The 13284-nt window shown below is 34.9% G+C and overlaps 2 protein-coding genes across 2 annotated transcripts; one reads left to right on the top strand and one right to left on the bottom strand.

Annotated features, from left to right (window-relative positions):
* Positions 1–617: 617 nt before the first annotated feature.
* LOC145126645 (uncharacterized) lies at positions 618–2667 on the bottom strand. Its single transcript, XM_079061972.1, has 3 exons — positions 2530–2667; positions 1738–1924; positions 618–952 (listed from the first exon to the last, which is right to left on the bottom strand). Exons 2-3 carry the CDS (start codon positions 1917–1919, stop codon positions 766–768), a joined length of 369 nt encoding a protein of 122 aa, XP_078918098.1. The 5' UTR covers positions 1920–1924; positions 2530–2667; the 3' UTR covers positions 618–765.
* Positions 2668–9517: 6850 nt separating this feature from the next.
* On the top strand, positions 9518–12710 carry LOC145124983 (protein arginine N-methyltransferase 1.1-like). The gene is made up of 8 exons (XM_079060468.1): positions 9518–9874; positions 10186–10352; positions 10444–10507; positions 10592–10734; positions 10838–10925; positions 11028–11143; positions 11232–11382; positions 12369–12710. The coding sequence occupies exons 1-8, from the start codon at positions 9688–9690 to the stop codon at positions 12572–12574; spliced, it is 1122 nt and encodes a 373-aa protein (XP_078916594.1). The 5' UTR covers positions 9518–9687; the 3' UTR covers positions 12575–12710.
* Positions 12711–13284: the final 574 nt, after the last annotated feature.

The following is a 13284-nucleotide window of genomic DNA, read 5'->3' as shown; positions in this document are numbered from 1 at the left end:
GTCATTGCCTCGGCATTATTCCTCGTCAAGTGTTATTGTTTTCGTTTTTGTGTTTGTCATAATTGCATTCCTATTCCTAGAAATTATAACTTTTTATTTTTAGTGTTAATAATCGATTTCTTTTACCAAAATATACACTTAATTGGGTATTAGATTAATTATTGTTTCTAAAGCCTACTTTTAATTAAATTAACATGTAAAGAAAGCTTTTCATGCTAATAAAATATTCAAAAAATTATACAATTTGTTCCCAATTCAAGTGTGTCAAATTGCACATTTAGTTCTTATTTTTAAAAATTAACTTCAGTCATCCCTATAATGTTTTGTTTACTCAAACCACCCGTAACACATTTAATCTGCTTTTATTTTTCTAAATTATAAAATAATAAACAAATCAAAAGAAATAAAAAAACAACAATAATTTTAGGTCTACAAAAAACCAAACTTGCAACTTTTAAACTTATACACGGGACGCTCTGAGTTAATTTTTCAAAATAGAAACTAAACATGCAATTCATCACTTGAACCAAAGACAAATCGTATAATTTCTCCAAAATATTTCTTAAACTAAACTCTCATAGCTTATCTTTCTACAAAACCCAACGGATGAGATTAAATTAGCAAAACAAAAAAACAATCAAATCTTATAAGTCATTACACATATTATCATGAATTCCAAATATGCAAATTATTAATTGATGCAAATTGCAACTGCATTTTTCATGCATCCTATCTCACCCTCAAAAATTTTCCAACAAATAAAACTTAGACATAGTAACCGGTGAATGTGAACCCCCTTCCAACAATCTCACCAGCACAAAACCATGCAAAGCATTCGAGCCCAAACAAAGCTGCAATTCCCGCTTGCTCCACATGCAATTCTTGTTTGTTTTTCCATAAAGTCTTCACGTGCTCAAGTTCTTTCCAGAATGCTTCATTACGCGATGGAAGACTGCAAATAACATGGACGAAATAGATATTTGAGGATTTTCGAGGGTAGTTTGGTAATTTTCCACACTTGGAAGTTTGAACCAAAACTTTGAATTGCAAGTGTGTATAGTATTCTACCTACATTAGTAATTTAAACAAGGAAAATGTGTATTCCATTCCAAGTCTCATATAGTCATATGTACATTTTCTATTATGTAGGGACTATTTTTGTAATTTTTTTAAACATGTGGACCGCTTCTGTAAAAAAAATATGTACGGGGATGTTTTCTGTAAATTACAGGGAGAGTTTTGTAATTTATTTTCTACACAGGGACTAAACTTGCCAACATATGAAAGTTTTAAACATATGGACCGTTTCTGTAAAAAAAATCTGCACAGGGACCTTTTCTGTAAATTATAGACAGTTTTTGTATTTATTTTCTACACAGGGACCAAACCTGCCAAAACACAAAACTGAAACTTTGTATCTTTTTGTTCCATTTTTATGAAGTTTTTGTAATTCTTTTTTGTTACTTTTAGTGATGGTGTGGTGATGACTTATTGTTGTTGTTGATGTGGATTTATGACGTGGCAGGTTTAATGACATTGTTTCAAAAACTCTGACACGTCATAGGTCCACTGTCCACATCAGCAACAAGTCATAACACATCATCACTAAAACTCAACTCATAACTTTTTTTTTAAAAAAAATGGAACAAAAAGATTCAAGAATTGAACAAAAATGAAAGTTAAGTGAAAGTTTTGGAGGGTAGTTTCGTAATTTAACACAAGGTCAAGAAAGTTAACCTGGCAAGACGAGTGTAGAGCAACTGTTTGGACAACTCATTGCATTTCTCAACAGTTGCAGGCTCCTGAATATATTGTTTGTTCTGCTCCAACATTTGCTTGTAGTAAGTGGTTCCATGTTTAGACAAGAACTGTGAAGCTTGACATGCTTTTGATTGCAATTGCTTCAGTTTTGATGCCATTCTATCTGTAATCTCACACACTTATCAGCGAATTGAGGATCCATACATGAATAACAATCATACTAATCATCTGATGAATGAAATTGAACTTTCTAATGCACCAAGAAATAAGTAATACATAGATGAAATATGAGATCACAGATTATTAAGCTGTCAAAATTGAATTTTTTTTAAATTTTTTATTACAGATTCAACGAAACCCTACATAGAAGCAAATTCTACATATCAGATGCATAATTTATATAGTATGGTTTGTTGTAAGCTAAAATCTATGTTTAGTTGAATCCATTACGTAGTAGGTTGTACATTCTGTTCATATCGTTCAATCTAGCAAAAAAATACAAATTGAGTTTGAGACCCCGCGATTAAATTTGACTACGACTAAAACCCTAATTCGGAAGCAATAAGCCGCCAACAAAATCAGCTGAGAAAACGAACAAGATATGGATGAAGTTCATACATTTAAGAATCGTAATAGTAAGTAGAATGAAAATCTAACATGTCGAAAAAGATCGAAGCAATTTGAATCAAAAACTCCGCAAACGACGCAAATACGAAAGGGGTTAAGGATAAGCGTGATAGCATGTGAGATGACGAACAAGAAAATTACCTTCACACTCTGAATTGGTGGGAGTGAAGCCGATCAGGGGCTTTTGCTTCTCTCGCCGATCGGAATTTTTTGCTCCAACAAGATAGAAGCTTTTGGACTAAGGTGAGATGTGTGTGAGCTGTGGAGGTGATTTTAAGCTCGTTTTCACATCAAATGGTTTTTCAATTTTGTTTATGATATGTAAAAATAAAAAATAAAAGTTAATGCTTTTTTTTTTTTTTTTGCAAAAGCTATGCATGTAACATAAGCTATAAATTATATTTATATTATATAAAAATAGTTTTTATCTTTAGTGGTGTGAAATTATATAAAATCAAAAGTTAAAACTTTATAAGTTATTTGAATTTTTTGGATTAGTTTGGTCATCTGAGGGTAGATTGTTCATTGCTTGCAAAGGGTACAGTGCAAGCTCCAACGTCTGCGACTCTAAGGATTACAGATGGTCGTTAGGGCAAAGCGGAGGTCTTGAGGGCCAATGGTCAGCTTTCCATTTTGCAACTAAGGAGGCCAGAGCGGGGCCGGACGTCGTGACCGGGACGTTCTTAGTCAATGTCATGTATGCCTTAGTATTGTTGATTCAAGAGTTAGCCCACCCTCTTGTGGTTGAGATAGTCGATGATCGGAAGGTTAGTGCGTCGAGAGTCTACCGTGATTGCGTTTTTGAGATCTACAATGTTCAATTTCCGATTGATCTCATACCCATTCCTATGGGTGGGATAAGTATATTGGTTGGTACAAATTGGTTGAGCCGGTTTGGGGTTCTAATTGATTATGAGTAGCAATTGGTGTGAGCTCGAACTCCAAGTAGGGGAGGGCTAACTATTTAGAACGAAGGTGTCAGAGGTAGATCAATGTTTTGCACCGCTGCAAGGGCAAGGAGATATTTTGCAGCATGGATACACGAGGTACTTAGTTTATGTAGTGGATACTCGAGAAGAGAGGAATATCATTTCCGATGTGTTAGTGGTTCAGGAGTTTCTCGAGGATTTGTTGAGTGTGCCTCTGGAGAGGTGGGTTAAGTTCATGATTGACTTAATTTCGGGCACGATTGCGATAGCCAAGGCACTATATCGCCTTGCACTGCCAAAGATGCAAGAGTTACCCTCTTAGCTTTAGCAACTGTTGGAAAATGGGGTTCATTTGATCGAGCAGTTCGCATTGGAGAGCACCAATTTTGTTCGTCGAGAACAAGGATGGTTTGTACAAGGTGTTTACTGACTACATAGAGCTTAATAAGCTCACGGTAAAGAATTGTTATCCCTTACCGAGGATCGACGATTTGTTTAACCAACTTTATGGTGCATCTTGGTTTTCCAAGATTGATATGCGGTCAAGGTATAATCAAATGTGAGTGAGAGAGGATGGTGTATCAAAGACGACCTTCAGGACTCGATATGGTCGTTATGAGTTTGTGGTGATACCTTCAGGGCTCAATAATGCACCCGCACCATTCATGGACCTGATGAACTATGTGTGGATACATATGCTCGATCGTTCTGTGATTGCATTTATTGATGATATCTTAGTCATCTTAAGACTAGGGAGCAGCATGATAAGCATTTGAGGGATATACTTGAGGTTCTGAGAAGGGAAATGCTTTGTGCCAAATTCTCCAAGTGTGAGTTTTGGTTAAGAGAGGTCCAATTTATAGGGAATCTCATTAATCAAGATGGTATATTCGTTGACTCGACCAAATTCTCCAAATTCTGCCATGTTCTTGATGAGAGCTCTGATTTCTGTTGGAGTTTTATCCACTATTGATCCACCACTTGATGCATTGAGCAATCTTCTATCCCAAGATGAAATCCCTTCACAAAAATATTGCAGCAATTAGTACTCTGAATTTCATGTTTTGGGCATCTTGAACACAACTTCTTGAACCGCTCCCAATAAGTGTGCAAAGCTTCTCTTTACTGTTGTTTGATACCAATAATTTCCATGTGTAAGGCTGAAGCTCTCATTTATGGAAAATACTTGTCCAAAAACATCCTTGCTAACTCATTCCATGTTGTGACTAACCCCGGTGGCAAGTCATATAACAACTCCTTGGCTTAATCTTGTAAAGCAAAAGGGAATGCCCTTAGCTTTATTTAATCATCAATGACCTCATGTGGTTTCAATCCCACACAAAAAAACATGAAATTCCTTAAGGAATTTGTGTGGATCTTCATTCTCAAGACCGCAGAATGAAGGAAACAAATGGATGAGTCTAGATTTGAGCTCAAAGTTTATTGATGCGGGATAATTGATGCACAATGTGTGACATCCCCATTTTCACGGCTAGAAAAGACCGATTTGTTTATGCTTTATTTTGAAAATCATAGTATCTCTTAAAGAAATATGTTGCGGAATTTGTTCCCAGAAAAACATGATAAATATATTATCAAAGCATTTCCGAAGAAATGTATTTTGTTCATATTAAAACTTTGGGATGTCATCGTCAATACTGAAACATAAGCATAAAAAGAACTTACATTCATTTATACTAGTGATTTACATCTCCTTTTAATCTCTCAGTGTAATGTAACTTCATATCGACACTTGTGATACAAATAAACTGAGTGGGTCAGGTTGGGAAACCTGGTGAGTACATAGGGTTTTCAACCTACAATAATATAATTATTATGTGTAAACATCAAACAATCAACCCAATTACCTATCCCCATTATCTTCTTTACTCTTAAGGACCTTCCCTAAGAATCAACTATTCCTCGTTCATTCATTCCTAAGGATTATCCTAAGGAATCAGCACGAAGTCCATCATCGCCACGGTTTATACAACAGGCACTAAGTCTGCATAGTCGCCAGAGTTTAGGCACTAAGTCTACATAGTCGCCATGGTTTTTACAACAGACACTAAGTCCATAGTCACCAACGTTCCTCTATATAAGCTTTCATACCTCATCATTCATCTACCAATGTTTTACCCAACATATTTTGTAGATATAAAATACATATACAGTTTACATCATTTAAAACATGTATAAAACCTTTCATCCAGCATAGACAGCAAGTATTCAGACAATATGCACACATAACACGTAATTTATATAAAATACTTCATATCTATGTGTAAGATGAAAGTAATATGCGCTCACTTGTAGCGTGCTTTAATAGAATCTATCTAGAAACGGTCAGCGGTTCGTGATCGTCGGGCTTGGGAAGCGAAAACGGCTTCAGCAAACGAGAGAAAGGAAAGAATTTTAGGTGTAAGAATGGTTGAGGTCAAAATGGCTATTTATAGGCTGATTTTTGGCCTCTCACGTGGTGAGAATTCATTGCTCACGTCGTGAGCCATGCCTGGTCACCTCGTCGCTTCGCCACCTGCGTTTTAGGCTTGCATAGTGTCCGTTTGACTCCTCACGTCGTGAGCCCGTTCTGTAGACTTGCCATCTCCATTCTAGCCTTGAAAAGTGGCGTTTAGACTCCTCACGTCGTGATAGTTAGTGCTCACATCGTGAGCTCAGTCAAATTAGGGTTTTTGTGCTCTCAGACAGCTGCATCTTCGAAAGGTCATAACTTTTGCATACGAGCTCCGTTTTTGACGTTCTTTATATCCACACGTAGGTGGAGACGTACTCTACAACTTTCGTTTAGACTCCTAAGGCTAAAAAGTACTTTATCGTAAACTCACTTTTTACGATTCTCGGTGTCGTGCCGGTTTTTGTTGCGAAACTTCGACAGGTCATAACTTCTTCGTTATAACTCGGATTTCAGCGTTCTTTATATGTATGGAAACCTTGTGAAATATACTACATCTTAGTTAATATTATTTATTCTAAATAATCCTCTATCAAAAAGTAATTTTTGACGCTTATTGTCTCTAAATTGACTAGCCCGAATCTGCGGGCGTTACACAATGGTTGTTGGGTAACATCTTGGATTGCCTATTGTCTGAATGTTTTGTTCGGGAGGTGGATTTGGAGGATCGTGATCGCCTCCATGGTTGTCTCCCATGGTAGGAGTCGGGATAGAAGCTTCACATTCAGTAGAAGGTGAAGATGGTGTGAAATTCTTGGATGTTGGCAAAGATGTGGTTGAAAGATTTGATGAAGAAGCTCTGGATTGTTGTTGTTTCTTTAGAAGTCTAGCTTGTTTTTGTCTTTGCTTCACAAATTTCTCTATCTCCAAATCAAGTGGTATTGGTGTACATGTGTGAAAAGATTTTGACATAAACAATTAGTACTAGCGTATCCCATCAACGACGCCAATTTGTTTGGCATTTCAAACCAACAAATAAAGGGATACAAGTAATAACAATTTAACACAAGTCACTGACACTAAATACTAAAGATAATATAGAGTAAGCAGGGTCGGTCCACTAGGATACGAGACTTAATGTTTGACCATGTTCTCACACAAATTTATTACCAATTTATAAAGTAAGGGGGGGGGTTGTTAACATGAAATTAAACTTTATAAATAAGCAAAATATAGATTAAAATTTAGGAATTAAAAGACATTTCCGTTTTCAAATCATATTCAAACACTATGTTGAAAGATATAATACATTTATGTTTAATCTAGGTTAGTAATTAAGATATTAATAAGTTCTAATATCTTCAAACTGACAACAATGTTTTACTCAAAATATGCTCTTTAAGTAAAACTTCATTTAGTTGATAAAATCAAAACAAACTCCTAGATTAAATCACTAAAAGACTTTAAGTTCATGCAATTGTTACCAACAATGTTCAATATTCCTCATATGCTCGGGAGTATGAACAATTAATATTTGATTACACTAATTTTGATTCCATTGAAACGAATTAAGTGTTTGTTACCAACATCAAATCATAAAACATATACGAATTTCACAAATTGACTAACAAAAATGATATGAACCCTAGATTCATTGATCAAGTGAATAAAGTGCAAATCAAACATATAATAAAGACCACACCAAAGATTACTAGATAGAAAAATGAAATTAAGTTCACATCATAATCTAATAACAAGTATTTAAGGGTCTAGAACCGGAAATGAAAGGAAAAGTTAGCCACACATGACTAAATCAAAACACAAATTCAACAAGTTTAATCTTCAAACAAACTTACAAATTCGAAATCTAAAAGTTTCCAATGTGCTAAATGATGGTAAAATATGTGAAAATCTCTCCTTGCTTGCTCTTGGTCGAAGTTGTGTTTCAAATGGCTAGAAAACCTCTTTAAAATGGAAGTTGGAACATTACATAAAACTGTCGTCAACGATTCTACGCCCTCAGAATGATTCCACGCCCTGGGAATAACAAAATACTGAAATGCTGAAATCTCCATTCCACGGCCGTGGAATGGTATAGGCGTTGCATTCCACGACCGTGGAATCCCATGAATAAGCCTTCTTTTCCATTTTTCTCGTTTTCTTCAATCTTGCTCTGATTCTTCTGAAATTTTGCATAAAGCTTCCCTCGAACATCCTAAGCATGCCCAAATCCTCAAATGCCCCTGAAACATCCACAAAAATGGTGAAAAGTAGATTGATCCTAAAAAATGTCCCGAAAATGCAAAATGCATGCAAAGTTATACCAAAATACAATGTCATTGTAGACCTATAACAAGGTGCAATTTATGCACCTAACAGTGGCCATTCCATTGACCTTTGACTTATGGTTAATCTTGATGAATTTAAGTTGTAGCCCAAGGTTTGACCTTTGTTTGTTATCCAGGTGGTTCATGAGATTGATTCTTGCATGTTCGAGCGTGTAGCTGCGTTTCTTTAGTTTTTAGTTTAGGTGAGATCTCGTTAGTTTTCAATTTAGGTGAGATCTTACTATACTATATGTTACAATATATATCATATGTATGTTAGGTGTAGAGGTATTATAGTGTGCTGATTAGGCAAGTAGGCTAATATAGTCTTTTGCATGTTGATTGGTTTGACTACTTGATTGTATGATATGTTAACATATTATATTGAGTGGTTGATGGTAGATTAACTCTGAAGTTGAGAGTCTAGATACTCATGGTTGATGGTGGATCGATATGGAAGCCGAGAGCTGCTGATCGGGTGGGTTGACATTGGAGTCGAGGGCCTTGTTTGTATGTGTTGTTTGTATATTGTGGTATGTGGTATTTTGGGGAACTTACTAAGCTTTATGCTTATAGTTGTTGATTTAATGTTTTTCAAGTAGTTCCTCTGATCGAGGGAAAACTCTAGCTTGACTGTAGGTCATACACATCACCAGTTATTTATTATAGACATTCACTGTTATGTTATGATGATCTGATATATTTTGGTACTATGGCAAGATGATGTTTTGAAACAATTTATCACTTAATCTTGGTATGAAAGCACTTCGGAAATGTTTACTTCTAACTTTAAATGAAAAAATTTGGCTTGAATTTCTGGAACGTTACAATTTTAGGACCAAGACATAGAAACCAACTAATTGATTATACATGTATGTGTAACAATGTACATGTATGCGTGCTACATGTATGCATATACCTCACTTTGAAAAACACGCATTCTAGATTTTTTATAACTCTTATAGTTGAAGTAATTCACATATCAACTGTTAATTGATCGAAAAACCAAGCAATCAGTTGTAATAAACCAAAAACTGAAACTATCTACTACAGGTGCATATATAGCCGATTGAAAGAAGGAAGATGGAAAGGGAGTTGTGAAGAAAGAGTGAAATTGCTTGTTATTGCGGCTTATAAACAAAGATTGATCATGTTTCTATTACCGGTTGATTTCAAGTTGAAGGGGGTGTGATATACATCCAAAGGTGGTGCTTATAGGTTTTTTCCCAATGATAATAATTTTAAAGAAAAGTAAGTATGATATTTTAAAATAAGTTCGAATAAATCTAATATTTTGACGATAAGAGTATATACGATTTTTATTTATTTAGTGATGTTCTCTTACTTTTAAAACGCATATCCCAAATTAAGTAAACACCGCTACATCGCACACCAAAGTCATGTCGATGCAAGTCCCCGAACAATTATCTTTTAGTCATTATCTTTTAATTTTAAAAGCCATAAATTGAAACAAGTGGATGAATTGCACACAAAAACAGCGAGCTCCATAAACCCTAAAACCGAGCTCTCTTTTCCTCAGCCCCTCTTTACCCTAAAACCCTAAAAAAGAGCTCTAAAGAGCTATCAATCCAGAGCGGAACGCAGACAGCCAGACACTCGAAACTCAACTATGACCGAAGCCATTCCATCAAAGGTCATATTTCCGTACGAAGACGCAGATGAAACCTTAGAAGAAGCAGCCACCGCCAGCTCCAACTTGGAGGAGGACTCCGCCATGTGCGAGCCCGAGGATGCTTCTGTGGCTGGTGGCGATAAGACCAGCGCTGATTATTACTTCGATTCATACTCCCATTTCGGTAAATAACTGATAGTTAATTCTCTTACTTCTGTTTTTGTTTTTGTCTATGATTTTACATATAACAGCGAAAGGAAAACGTACAATTTGGTTAGTTTTTTAGACTTTGTTTTAGCGTATTCAATCCTATGCCGATTGCCGAGTAATTAGTTCTAAACTTGGGATAAGAAACATATCATGCTCTAGCTCTGTCAGTTTAAAAGTAGGTTGATGACCTCATGCTATAACAAAGAACTAAGTATTTTTAGCCTTTTATCTGGTTGATTCCATAACATTTTATGACAAATCTCTTTCTTTGCTTTGTGGTTGCAGGTATTCATGAGGAAATGCTGAAGGATGTGGTGAGAACCAAGACTTACCAGAATGTTATTTACAAGAACAAGTTTTTATTCAAGGACAAGATTGTTCTTGATGTTGGAGCTGGAACAGGAATACTCTCCCTCTTCTGTGCAAAAGCTGGAGCAAAGCATGTTTATGCTGTAAGTATTCTGTTTTCTGTCATATAATCCATATTAACATTCAAATGTTATTTGTTTTTTCTAATATATCAATCACACTACTTGTTTCCAGATTGAGTGCTCACAAATGGCTGACATGGCAAAAGAGATTGTTAAAGCAAATGGTTTTTCAGATGGTAATATGTCAAGATCTTACATTTTTTAAAATCTTGGGTTGACTAGTCAAACTGATTCATCTTCTTTCTGTTTTAATATCACAGTTATAACTGTTTTAAAGGGTAAAGTTGAAGAAATTGACCTTCCTGTCCCTCAAGTGGATATTATAATTTCAGAATGGATGGGGTACTTTTTGTTATATGAGAACATGTTAAATACAGTTTTGTATGCTCGTGATAAATGGCTTGTAAGTTGCATCTTCCTCTTGGATTTTGTAGAATCATGTAACCACACTCGCATGTGAAATTCCTTTTTTGCCCTTCTTTAACTTCTCTGTTTGTCCTTGACAGGTTAAGAATGGAATTGTGCTACCTGATAATGCATCTCTCCATCTCACAGCAATCGAGGATGCAGAGTACAAAGAAGACAAGATTGAATGTAAGATAGTAAGATACTATCATTTTTAGTCAAAAGGGTAAAATGGTCATTTACCATCATTCAGTCCAAACTAAAACTAAATTTGTTTTTTTATGGCAACAGTTTGGAACAATGTATATGGATTCGACATGAGTTGTATCAGAAAGCAGTCAATGATGGAACCTCTTGTTGACACAGTTGACCAAAATCAAATTGTTACAAATTCTCAGTTACTCAAGGTGAGACATATATACCCTTTACACTTCCACTTCTGTCAATTTTTTAATTTTTTTGTTTTCTGACAAATGATATAAATTATTTATACAGACAATGAACATTTCCAAAATGACATCAGGGGATGCATCATTTACAGCTCCTTTCAAGCTTGTGGCTGAACGCGATGATTACATTCATGCCCTTGTGGCATACTTTGATGTCTCCTTTAGCGTGTGTCACAAAATGACAGGCTTCTCAACAGGTTAGTGATTGACTATTAGTCAAATACCTAAAATACCCCTACTAGGTCTTTTCCACAAACAAGCTTTCTATGGATATTTTTGACAATGAGGACAAGGGCATTCTCGTCTTTTGCACAAACAAAGATTGAGAGCGAGTCCTCATCCCACCTTTTTGGGTGAAAGGACAAAAATAGAAACTTTTGTCACATTCATTTCATAACCCAATAAAACTTGGTTTAATGTATTCATACACCATCCTTTTACATTTTTACCCTTTTTTTCTTCCCAACTAACTTTAAAACTGATGAATATTGTGAAATTTGTTTTTTGGAATGTAAGGGTAAAATGGTCATTTAACATACTTTATCTAGACAAACATCATTACTCATTTAGCCACTTTATCAATACGCCAACCTTTTACCTATCTACCTTTTTTTTCCCTCCCAATTAACGCTAAAAGTGATGAATATTGTGAAATTTGTTTTTTGAATTGTAAGGGTAAAATGGTCATTTAACAGACTTTATGTATGCAACACTTTATCCAGACAAACATCATTACTCATTTAGCCACTTTATCCATACACAAACCTTTTACCTATTTGCCCTTTTTTCCTCCCACATTAAAACTGATAAATATTGAGAAACTTTGTTTTTTGGAATATAAGGGTAAAATGGTCATTTAACAGACTTTATGTATACAACACTCTATCCAGACAACATCATTACTCATTTAGCCACTTTATCCATACACCAACCTTTTACCTATTTGCTCTGTTTTTCCTCCCAACTGACTATAAAAATTAATGAATATTGTGAAATTTGTTTTTTGGAATGCAAGGGTAAAATGGTCATTTAACATACTTTATGTATACATCGCTTTATCGAGACAAGCATCATTACTCATTTAGCCACTTTACCCATACATGACTTGATGGAAAAAAGAAACATCTAATTTTTAATTTTTTAATTTTTAATTATTGTTGGCATTGTTTTATGTAAAAATTAGGGCCAAGGTCAAGAAACACACATTGGAAACAAACGGTTTTATATCTTGAAGATGTGTTGACTATTTGTCAAGGAGAGTTTGTTGTTGGGACAATGACAGTCACACAAAACAAGAAAAACCCGAGAGATGTTGACATCACTCTCAAGTACTCGTTAAATGGACGTCGTTGCAATGTCTCAAAAACCCAACAATATAAAATGCGTTGAATGGGCACAAGGGTATTTTGGTCATTTCTTGGGGTGTTTTTGAAAGTTGTTTAAGAATCACGATTTATGTGACGATTATTGTAACATCTCAAATTGGTTTTTTTCATTAATGATTTCTTGGCATTCTAAATTCTAATGGTGTGTCACCTCTTTGATGTTTTTTTATATTAACATTTTTTGCTTGTTGGTGTATTAATTTTTTATTTTTATTATGATGAATTGATGATGCTTTTTGGGCTCAAAAAAGGGTGTATTTTGGGCTAAAGAAATGGCTGTTTTTGTATAATTATGACAGCTCAAAAAAACATGATGTTTTAAAAATACAACACTCGAAAGAATAAAAATGAAACGAGTATGGTAAGTCTAAAAATACATGATCGCGCTGATACCCATCTAGTGTCTTCAACTCTTTATTATTTGATATTTATCTTTAAATAAATAAATAAAATACATGTTTATATAGTTTTTGTGAATGAAATCTTTATATCATAATTTAGACAAAATTATAAAAATGGTTTCCGTGGTTTGTCAAAAGTCACAAAGTCAGTCCCTGTTAATTTTTTTTTGATGTAAATGGTCATTGTGGTTTGCAAAACTTGCACAGATGACCCTTTTTACTAACGCAATTATTATTCAGACGTTACGTGCTCAATCTGTAAGGATATTTTCGTCTTTTCAAGTATAAAGGGACTGAATTTGTGACATTTAGT

This window comes from Lactuca virosa, chromosome 7 (assembly GCF_052849685.1).
Source record: "Lactuca virosa cultivar CGN04683 chromosome 7, Lactuca_virosa_CGN04683_v6, whole genome shotgun sequence".
NCBI lineage: Eukaryota > Viridiplantae > Streptophyta > Magnoliopsida > Asterales > Asteraceae > Lactuca > Lactuca virosa.
This window is presented reverse-complemented; position numbering and strand designations above follow the sequence as displayed.

Coding starts and splice junctions, on each gene's coding strand:
- LOC145126645 (XM_079061972.1), bottom strand. CDS start 1,919: ATGGCATCAAAACTGAAGCAATTGCAATCAAAAGCATGTCAAGCTTCA. Junction 953..1,737: donor CTCTACACTCGTCTTGCCAG/GTTAACTTTCTT, acceptor TGTTATTTGCAG/TCTTCCATCGCGTAATGAAG.
- LOC145124983 (XM_079060468.1), top strand. CDS start 9,688: ATGACCGAAGCCATTCCATCAAAGGTCATATTTCCGTACGAAGACGCA. Junction 9,875..10,185: donor CGATTCATACTCCCATTTCG/GTAAATAACTGA, acceptor TTGTGGTTGCAG/GTATTCATGAGGAAATGCTG. Junction 11,383..12,368: donor AATGACAGGCTTCTCAACAG/GTTAGTGATTGA, acceptor TGTAAAAATTAG/GGCCAAGGTCAAGAAACACA.